The 11,175-nt window shown below is 41.8% G+C and overlaps 1 protein-coding gene across 1 annotated transcript; it reads right to left on the reverse strand.

Annotated features, from left to right (window-relative positions):
- Nucleotides 1-4,262: 4,262 nt before the first annotated feature.
- LOC131237957 (phenylcoumaran benzylic ether reductase Pyrc5) lies at nt 4,263-10,083 on the reverse strand. Its single transcript, XM_058236075.1, has 5 exons — nt 9,815-10,083; nt 9,584-9,718; nt 6,026-6,263; nt 5,160-5,363; nt 4,263-4,625 (listed from the first exon to the last, which is right to left on the reverse strand). The coding sequence occupies exons 1-5, from the start codon at nt 9,995-9,997 to the stop codon at nt 4,459-4,461; spliced, it is 927 nt and encodes a 308-aa protein (XP_058092058.1). The 5' UTR covers nt 9,998-10,083; the 3' UTR covers nt 4,263-4,458.
- Nucleotides 10,084-11,175: the final 1,092 nt, after the last annotated feature.

The raw sequence follows: 11,175 nt of genomic DNA on the forward strand, positions 1-11,175 counted from the left end.
AGGCCAATTTAACATTCATGCGGGCTACACCGTGGGAAACATTTGAGATGGGAAGTCATACCATTATAATCTTCCAAATTACGTGTGAGGCACACGTGTGTATATACCATCCAGTCCATTCATCTAACGGACATTCCATGATTTATGTGGGCCAGGCCACGTGAATTTAGAGAGTGCTAGGTATTCTGGTATAAGTGTGATCCGAAAGATGAATGGGGATCGGATTGATGGATGGAATACAAATGGGACACGTGTTCATGGTCGCATGCGTGTCCATCGCACGCGCGTAGATGTAGGTTGGAGGGCTTGAATTCAATTGTTCGTTTGTTATAAGGGTGGTCGGTTAGTACAAGAGGGGGGCCTATCGTTTAGTGATCGAGACCATTGGTGCGGAAGGACCATGCCATAAAACTCACCCACATTCGAGGGCGGGGATCGGGTACTACCCCCGCAAGGACCTAGCTAGAGGCGGACGGTCCTGTCAGGGGCTATGTGAGGACACCACCGAGACGTATGTTTTTTGGACAAATCATTTTAGGCTATGAGCTTAAAAAAAAACACAAGTAAATGAAATGCTCGAGTGGACCACACCACATGAAACAGAGATGATTAAATAGCCACCGTTGAAAAACTCCTGAGGTCACACAAATTTTGGAGCAAACTGATATTTATGTTTTCCCTTTATGTATGTGATCTCATGAACAGATTGGATGGCAAATAAACATCACGTCTTAGGAATGCTTCAACGGCAGGAGCCATTGACAACACTGCTTCACGTGGTGTGGTCCACTCGAGCCTTTGATCTCCCTCTACCCTTAAAATGATCTTTCAAAATGGATGGCTCGGATAAAACACATATATCATGGTCCCCCAGAGCCCCTGACAGGACCGTACGTCTCTAGCCAGGTGCCGGTGGGGTTAGAACCAATCTGCGCCTCACATTCGAAGACCCTGCCCAGGAAACTAGAGCCTTTCCGTCAGTTGATTATGACGACCGTTGTTGCATTTCACTTCTAGGCTGCCTATTTTCTGGCCACAGATTCAAAGGATAAGATTAACCCATGTATGCAGACGCTAATCGGTGAGATCCAAGCGGCTCATCAGGTGTGGCCCACTTTTCAAATTGGTCCGTTCATCATGTTCAGAAGAGTAGATGGTCTACATTGAATGTACATGTGTAGCCCACCAAATGATCAGGGCAGCTTGATTGTTGGATAAAGGAATCAACACAGTGGGGCCCACGTGATGGGCACTTTAGATCTTGCATGTTGCCATGTTTGGCCACAAAGTGCAGTTTCAACTTTCAAGTGCTCCTCAGGGCGAATGCACTTTTGAATTTCTCTTATTATCAAAGAGCCGCTCAATCCAAGCCATCTGAATCATGGGACACAACCCACAAATCACTGAACGGGTGACCTTAACCATGTGATTTTCTCCATTGAACTTGGGACCTCACCACTTTCTTTCAAACCATCCAGTCATGCCATCTGCATGGTAAGGACTAGGGTCCATCTACAAAGGGACCTATAATCTGGAAAGTCTGGATTGGCTCATTGATGTACAAGGTGGGAGCGGATCCACAGTTCGCCGAACACAGCATAAACCCACACACGCGTACACGGAACCGCAGCAGTTTTGTAGAATTTTATATGCCTGGTGGCATCCTTCCGAGACGCATATACGAGAAAGGTCCGAATAGCCAAAACAGCGGAAGCTGTCGTCGAGATTTCTGCCTCAAAAGGGTTATATGATATTCAAGCACCACCGCTGTCTTGCACGGGAATATATTCTATTTGTGATAACCATTACGAATACTATAAACTGCACTACCAGGAACAATCCAAAACTACTCTTAAAACGGCTAACTACACGGTGTGGCCTGCCTGGTAATTGAATCGGCTGATTTTTGTACTTTCACTTAGTCGTGATGAGTTACCTTTCTTTGTATATATGCGGTTGGAAATAATGTGTCGAAAATAATAAATAATATTCAAATAAATAAAATTAAATAAGAAAATATGACTTATTTGTTTGAGTCGAGATATGACTAGGTCACTCGGCTTGAAATTAAATTTGCCCTCCTTGAATTGCGTCCCAAGTGCAATATGAATCCTAGAGAGTTGGCTTCCAAGATACAATGACTATTACATGGTCCCATCAGTGGACTCACTATATACGGGCTCGAACCAACGTGGAAAAGTTGACTCGGCAACAAACTAAGTTACTAAACACTCAACCAAGGAGTTATTTTAAAGAACCATAAATAAATTGTTGGTTTCTAATGAATGAATTTGTAAAAGGAGTATGTTTATGTATAGACCATGATTAGGTGCTTAAAACACCATTTCAAATGGGTTGGGTCTGCTGGGTTTGAATCCAACTAGTGCAACCACCCGAACATATGCGCCGCTAATTTGAAATTCATGCAAATTCACATATGCTCGATATCACGTACACGTACCAACAACTGAATTTTGAACCAAACACCTTCTTTGACATGACCAATGAAATCCATGCGTAGAACTTGATTTAATTTTGTAGTACAATAAGTATAAGGTCTACCAAACTTTCTATTAATTCTAAAGATTAGGTGATGCCTATGGATGTTGAACCTCAACTTCCTAGTCCCCCTGGAGCCTACTCTTCCAGAACCAGGATCAACGGGTTGATATAGTCCAATTTTGCTTAGAATATTCGTTCTTCTTGCCTAGCAAATTCGCAGTCCATAGTAATGCCCATCATAATCTATCGAAATGATCATCCTATAAACATTTTGGATTGCTGAAGCATGACCTTAGGTCTAACCTCTATTTGTTGGAGATCATGCGGAGGCAAACCTGAATTCAACGAACAAGGAGAAATCAAACACAAACAAAAGCATACTGAGAACTTATGAATTTTTACGTGAAAAAAATAACGGCACAAAGCGATAAGCAATCCACTATAAAACAATATTACAAAAAATGGATGGACTTACCAATCCAAACAAATCCAAAATATATTCTCAAAACCCCAACTTTGCTCTGGAACACCTTATGAATGTCTTAACATTCACTTATAATACTCTAATCCAGATTACACCCGATATATATACTATCACAATCAGAATTAGAAACAAATCGCACACTTACATAATTCTACACGCACCGTTGATCGAACCTTCAATGACATCAACAACTATTGAAGATCAGTCAATGACATCGAAACTATCTTCGATGGCATCGAGTAGCAACTTCAAAACTGTCCAACGAGCAATTGAAAATTTTCTGAATTTTCTCGATGGCATCAAGTGGTTTGTTTGTCAATGATACCAATAGACTGTTGATCTTAGTCAGATTGAAGACATCTACAACACTATTCTCTATAGTCTAACCCAGCAACAGGCGGGCCTAGGGCAGGCTCAAACCTTGATTTTGAACCGGTTGGGTTGAGCCTACTGAAAATATTAGTTTTGCCTTGTACAAGCCAGGCCCATTGCCACCATACAAGCATGGGAGCAAAGCTCTCATCCTGATACCTAATGAGGAATGCTAGTTGCACTCCTGCATATGGACTTCAAATTCACCGGCCTCACACATCAACACAAGGCAAAAGTGTGCAAGATTAGAGCCACTAGACAAGCAACCCAAATATGTAGATGCTTTATCTAGAAACCATGGTTAAGATAAATTGACCAATAGCTCAAATGTCTATATGCAACCTAACTACTAATCAGATTGGCCTCTTTAGTATCAATAGTGATGATTGCTTGATGACCCAGTGCAGTCTTACATCCAAGACTGGTTCCAAATGGGAAGCCAGAGTAACTAGCAGTTCTAATAACAGAATATGTACATTACCCATGAGCCTCTAGTTCTTAAGACTGGTGCCAGATGGTTCACTGATCCAGACCAGTGATATGGTGGGGCCCACTGTGGAAAGGGAATTGCACAAGTATCCCCCTTTAACAGAACAACCCTTTGATTAGTAGCAAGTGAACAGATGGTTAAGGAAAAAAATACAGCAATAATCCACACTCGACGGCAAGCAGCCAAAGGCTGTATGCATCTATCCTCCAACTGGGGAGAGCATCAGGGACTTCCCTTTCCACGTAGGGTCCCATCAGATCAACAGTTTCGATAAATGCACCATGGGCACCACTTGTACAAACCCAAGGCTCAAGGATCATATAAATCTAATTCCTCTTGAATTATAAACATGTATGCCCTAACTCGTATCTCCCTCACATGCATCTTAGCTTCTTTTAACACTGTCCACCAAAATAGGTAATATCACCATAGTTAATAGTTCTCATTGACTGAATGTAACAATTACATTTTACTCACATCACATGCTCCGCTGGAACTTCAGAAAGGAACGATATGCATTTGAACTCAAATCTCCCTCACACCAAAAGCACGCCCTGAATACTTATTTATCAAGCAAAAGCAGTAAGCCTGATATAGAGATGGATATTACTCAGACGAACTGATCCAGGTACTCCTCTACAGTAGTGTACTTGACATCGGGATAGAGCAGCGATGCCTCCATGCCAAAGGATGGTTCGATCTCAAAGTTGGTGTGGTCTCCTTTCACGAACACGGAGTGGCCAATTGCCAAGACGATGTTCACAGGAATTGGAGCCTCTGTGGTAAAGAAAGAATGGAGATCAGTCAAAGTAAGGTCCCTATCTCCACCAAATGCTGGAGTTTGGCAGGAATGTAAATTGCAGCACCACAGGCTATAGGTGTCTTACATGCACTGTCAAAGTGAATTGCAATTAAAATTATAATCTAAGAGGAAATAACCAAGCTGCAAGTTCCAGGACAACAATCACACCAAGGGTGCGGGCCCCAAATTGCAATTATGTTACTTTCAAGTTGGACTATAAAAAGCTTAACTGCAATTTTGGGGCTACTTCCGCATTTCTAATGCTAGGAACATTTGGTTATTTGTGATTTCCACTTTCATAAAAATAGTGTCTGCAATTCAATTCTCTTTTGCATCCAAATGCAACCTACAGGTTGGATGGGCTGAACTACCAATGCTTTTCATCATTGGTTCCTGTTATTCCTTCATTAACTCGGATGAATTGAACTTGGCAATCAAAAGAAAGATTCTCAGATTGATATTTGACAGTATCATCTCAAATTCTAAATACTAGTGGAGTCCTTGCTGACCTTCAATGTTCTTGAGCACTTGCTCCTCTGGAACATAAATCCTTTCAAGGGTCTTTCCAATCTTCTTCTCCCACAGGGAAACAAGATCATTGAAGGAGTAGATATTAGCAGGGGGTCTTAGATAGAGGACCTTGTTCAAGGTTCTGGGGTCATCCACGGCTTTGATGGTAAATGTGCCAATGTCATCTTCCTTGACAAAAATAGCTGAAAATAGAAAGGCAGTGATGATCAGTGAGAAGAGAGACCGGCATTCATCAAGGCAAGATAGCCAATTTTGCATTCAGTATTTCTAGTTACATGCTACCCCTTTGTATTGGTATTTGCAAACTAAGCAGATATTAACCAGTCTTTGGAGGTTAGTATGTTTTCGTACAACACAATGTCCACGGTGCTCAATTTGGTTCTTTGCCGCATTGAGCTCATTTGTCATTTCAATCTGGTTTGATGAAGAAATCCTACCAAACATGCTGCTTGAGGCACAGTTGGCATTTCCCAAACATCTTAGGAAGGAAACACCACCTACTGACATCCAAATGGCATGCAATAGGAACCGTGCACTTCTCAACATGCAGCCTTAAGCACAATGCATAACTCAAAAGGATTGTTCTATGGTGCCCATGTTGAATTTACAGATTCAATGCCATTTTCAAGGTTATACATGTGCATGTCCTATGTATAAGTATGATTTAAAAAAATGGTACAAGTATGCATGAATGCAAACGTAAATGTATGTAACTGATGTAACTTTGACCCAGAAAGGTCAGTGTTGGTATGTGGTGACAGTGGAAAAGCAGAGAGGTGGCACTGGTACTACTTGTGTATATAAGACTGTTATAAGAAAGGCATGGGGGGGTTGTGTTGCTTACCTTTGGGGTTCCCATCCCCTAAGATAACAACCTTGTCCCTAGGGGGAGATGTGGCTCCAGGCTGTGCCAACGACGGCAGGAAATATCCAGCAAAGAAATTAGAAGAGACATATGTGTATGGTATCCCCTCAGCCTCAACGGCCCGCCGGATCTGAGCCTTGGTTGCAAATGCACTCTTTGCTGGCTCGACTGCATGGACGCGATCCACATCATTTCCAAACTCAGATGGGAAGAATCTCTGCAACACACACCCAGGTCTCAGCTGTGTCAAGCATATAATTCAAAATACAACCGTTTGAAGATTAACTAGCTGCTGGGGGATGATTAACAACGCTAACTGAAACCTTGAGATGTCACCAACCAATTGACCAAGGTTGGTCAATGTAAGAACAAGCTATCCCATATGACTCAAGTCAGTATATGAATCAGCCAATTTTTCCTAAATGAGTTTGCACTAACTCAGCAGATTGATTGAGTTTCATGAAGTGATGAAGTTGGCAAAAAATTAGAACGTGAGGATGTGCATCCCTCTCACCAATAACACAGATAGGGCTCCTTACCACTAAAACAAAGTGTATGTCATCTACAAAGGTTGCATTATTTAATTAACCAAATTACTTTTCTGAAATGAAATCTACTGTAAACAACATGAGCTTAACCACCTTTAGCATCTCCAAAGTATTTGTTAATAACATTTTGGATGGCTGGGGCTGTTGATCTGGGAGGACCCCTTATTATTATTATTACTTTGATGAATAGGCCCTATATGGATGTTTTATGGTCTAAAAAACAAAGATAACATCTTACTCAAAAGTCAGAACATCAATGACAAGCAATGGATGGTTGACAAATAGTTGAGTAAGAAAGGAGCACCAAACCCCATTTAACTGGTGAACTTTGCAAACATTCAGAGGGTGAGATTCTTCGGCAATTTGTTTTAGATTGTTTCACTTCCAGGTGATAATGCCAAATACCAATGGTCTCTAACGCTCAGATAGGTACCATTTGTAATGTAGAAACACTTTGGATGGGTGGGTACCCATCTCTAGCTTGGTTGGTGATCTCTCAAATCTCTCCTAAAAAATACAAGAGAATATTTAAACTATAACTGGAGAAATTATAAAGTCTGATGCATTAAAATGTGAGTGGTGTCCTGATGCACTAGTTTATGAACAAGTGGATTTGGTTGATGATCCAGGTCATTGATCTGATAAACAGCATCATGGATGGGCATGCCACAAAGAGCTCCTAGGTTGGAGGATCCCAACCCTTCTATGAGCGGCCAAAAAATGAAATGTTATGGAGAACATACAACAATGGTCCAGAAAAAAGGGAAAAACATAGCGATGGTATCTTAGAATTGCGATGAATATAGGTCAAACCCCATCCATGGAGGGTGCATCTGGTCAACAATCTAGATCTATGAACCATGGACTCCATTTTCCAAAATGGACACATCGAGACAATTCATGTTCTGATGTACAAAGACCCTATAATTTTTGAAGCAATCATGTCTTAATCCACCATCCCTCTAACCCACCAAACCTTTTATTAGGATCTTGATTTTTAAAGATTTTATTTAAATTTCTATTTTTCCTCTCTTAAAATAGTATAACAAAGCTTCACCCTTCTATAAAAGACTTTCATTTCATGTCTTTTTTTTTTTTTTTTTGGTCCTTGATAGAGTGGGTGGTTAGGAGCACATGCATAGGTGCGTGCATCGCAAGGAGCGCGGAATGATCTGCTACTCCTAGTGAGCTGCAACTTATAGTACTCCTACTTGCATCGGAACACTGCACATGCATGTCTTATAGTTGCTCTTAGAGAACTACAAGTTATAGTACTCCTACTTGTAGTGGAATGACAATCCAATGGATTGATCCAGCTGTCCATCAAGTGCAGCGCATAGCAGCCAATATTTGGGAGTATCTCGAAATCAGGCCGTTGTTGTTTTGATGCAAACCATTGGAACTTGCCCAAATTTTCATGAGCATTGTTGCCCAACGCAAAATGCATATTTTGTATTGCTCCTGAAAAAATCCTATTCTTTCTTTTTCTTTCTTCTTCTTCTTCTTCTTCTTCTTCTTTTTTTTTTTTGCATTACTCCAGGAATCTGGCAGGGTCTTGTATGTTTTATTGTTGAGGCTGATTCCTTTACTGCATTTGTAAAAATAAACTAATTTGACAACGTGGTGTGTGGGGCCTACCTTGATGCGTGCATGACATTTAAAAAGTCCATCATGTGTGCCCCTGATGTTCTCCATGGCGGTGAAAAAATCATGCTGATCCAAAACTCAGGTGGGCCACACCATGTAAAATCATGACTAAAACTGCAAAATCACATGGTGCCCCCTCAAGTTTTGGAATGGCCTCAATTTGGGGCGTCCATCCAGCTAGTGGATCTTCTAAATGGATTGGAAGGCATATGCAAAACTTGATAGGCCCCGCATACAATTAGGAAGGCTTTAATGGTGGGCCACCACATCCCAAATGTTCCAAGTGGCATATGACCCACCTGTGTGTTGAATTGGGCTGATTCTTAGGATATGGGGTGAACTTGAAGGGATGCACCTTATGGACGGTTTGGATGCGGGCCCAATATCACTCACCATGTTGTAGAATAAGCTTATTCTACAAGCTGTTGGGTAGCTTCTGTATTGTATTTCAATCAATAAATCTGGTAGGGGTTCTGTTTCTGCCAACCCCAACATATCCTCAACGAGAATAATACAGATATATCTCACCTAATGAAACCGACTCTGTCAAGCGATGGTACTTTATTGCAGCATAGGCCATGAGCTCCACAAAGGGGCAGGGGATTGATTGAGAGGGTAAAGGGGTCATCCAGGTAAGACACGGGCAGTTCATCAAGCGGTGACCTCCTTGAATGTACCTGAGCCCAAAAATCAGGTTGGTCCACCCATCCCTCAGGCTTCACTTTTTTGAGAAAGATGGACGGCTAGAAAAAACTGAACAACGGTCTACATTCAAAATACATTTCAGCAGATGACAGGATGAGTGGGGCGGCCTGATTTTTGGGTGAGGAAATACTCACGTAGACCCAACCGATGAAGGTATCGGATGTCTCAACATATGTTGGCACAGGTGCATGGAATGGCCTCTTCACCATCTCACTCCTGTCGAATCCCATTCCAATTTCCAACTCCCCTGCTGCAGATATGGCACTGCACCCAAGGTGGAATTTCAAGAAATTTCCACTGGAGTGTATGTGATCATCCCTCAAAATTCAAGTTATGGGCCTTACGGCATTATCGTTGGCTCCTGAGACCCACTTTCTCAGTTAAATGTAATGCTCCACTCATTAAATTACCTTTTAACTTCTCTGTTTTGTAATTTTCGAAATTTAGGATTCGTTTGGTTGTACCAAATATCATGAATTTCATGACATTCCATGTTCAGTCAGTCCAATTTCGTGCAAAATATCATGAGATTTCACAAACTACGGTGAAACCAAACACACACTGAAATACCCAAATTCATTAGAATATAGTCTAAAACTTTAGAGAGAAGTAGAGAGGGAGTAGGGTTTATGGTTACCTTAACATTTCCAGCTTCTTTAATGGCGGCGATGATCTTCGTCTGATCTGCCAGCTGCATATGGCCCACTGTAGAAATGACAACATCGACCCCCTTAATCGCTTTCACCAGGCTCCCGTGATCGTAAAGGTCTCCCTACAAATGGTTAAAAATAAATAAAATAAAATCTCATCCATCAACGAATATCTCGGCTAGAAATGGAAAAGACGGGGAGCTTGTAAGGCCCCTTACGTAGACCAAAGTTACGCCATGGTTCTTGAAATTCTCGATGAGTGTCGCCTTCGTAGGATCGGAAACGGTGCTTTCTCTGATCAGAACAAATGTGGGATGCCCGGATTTCGCGCTCGCTTCCACGATGAACTTTCCGATGTAACCGGTCCCACCGATGAAGAGGATCTTGCTTTTCTCGGCCATTTAGAAGCTTTTCCGGCGAAGAAGGAACTGAGAATTCGATTCTATTCGCAAAAACAAAAAAATGAGAAGTGGAAGATGTCCGCGCTTTACCGGCAATGGATACCTGTATTTATCGAAGGGAGGAGGCTGAATTTAGGAAAGTGCCCCTCTGACGGACTCGGTCGGATTTAAAATCATCGGTCCGTACTCCGGCATTTATAACAATGAGCTGCAAAAACTGATGCACGGAGTGGGTATGTAACACATACATTATAGTGGGGCCCAAGGTGACGGAAACAGTCAAACACCCGCTACACGGTTGCCCGGGTAACACCTTAGTCGGCTTCCGTGGTAGGCACAAAACGATGGGCCCCATAGAGATGGGTGTTTTGTCAAGATGAAGCCGTTCTATTATATACCAGATGAACGGTCCGGATTAAACCCCCAATAGCTAATTTGCTTGACTCATCCGTACCATTCATCTAGTCAGCCCTGCTGATACCTCACCTTTCTTCATCTTTTTTATTTTTTTGTTAGCTTGTTTGTAACCCGAGCACGAGGGATGGGGGTGTGCTCTACTGATAACTATTTTTTTCTTTTACACGCGCACACATCCCCCACACACTCACACGGATGCAATTTCACCACTAATGGGTACTCGAACCCTTGACCGGGAGTTGAAACTCCTGAGAGTCTACCACCCAAGCACGAGTAAGGACCCTGCTCTACGTCACATGAAAGCAATGATGATGGAAGGCCTACCATTAAAATCTTCGTAGGGCCCATTGTACCGCAATTTTGCCACCGAACTTATTAATAATATCACAATGAAAATGATAGCTTGATCCAAAACTTCCTTGGCCCTTAGGAAGTTTTTAATGATAGAAATTCAATGCATATTATATGGTCCACGAGAGATTTGGATTTATTTCATTTTTGAGACTATCCTCTAAAATAACTTGTCAAAACAAATAGACAACACACATGAAGGTGGGGCCTATGGTCATGCCTCATCTGCTTATCTATTACCCTTGCCTCGCACAATCAATACATATATGAGGTTATACCAAGGCCCAATCAAGGGTAGACAAGCCTGATCCATTGGGTGAATCTATTGGGTAACCCACCAAATATACTATAATATAGCATGGTATAGTGTATTATCTTATATTGTACTGAGTAAACTTTGTGGAGCTTAT

Source organism: Magnolia sinica, chromosome 2 (assembly GCF_029962835.1).
Source record: "Magnolia sinica isolate HGM2019 chromosome 2, MsV1, whole genome shotgun sequence".
NCBI lineage: Eukaryota > Viridiplantae > Streptophyta > Magnoliopsida > Magnoliales > Magnoliaceae > Magnolia > Magnolia sinica.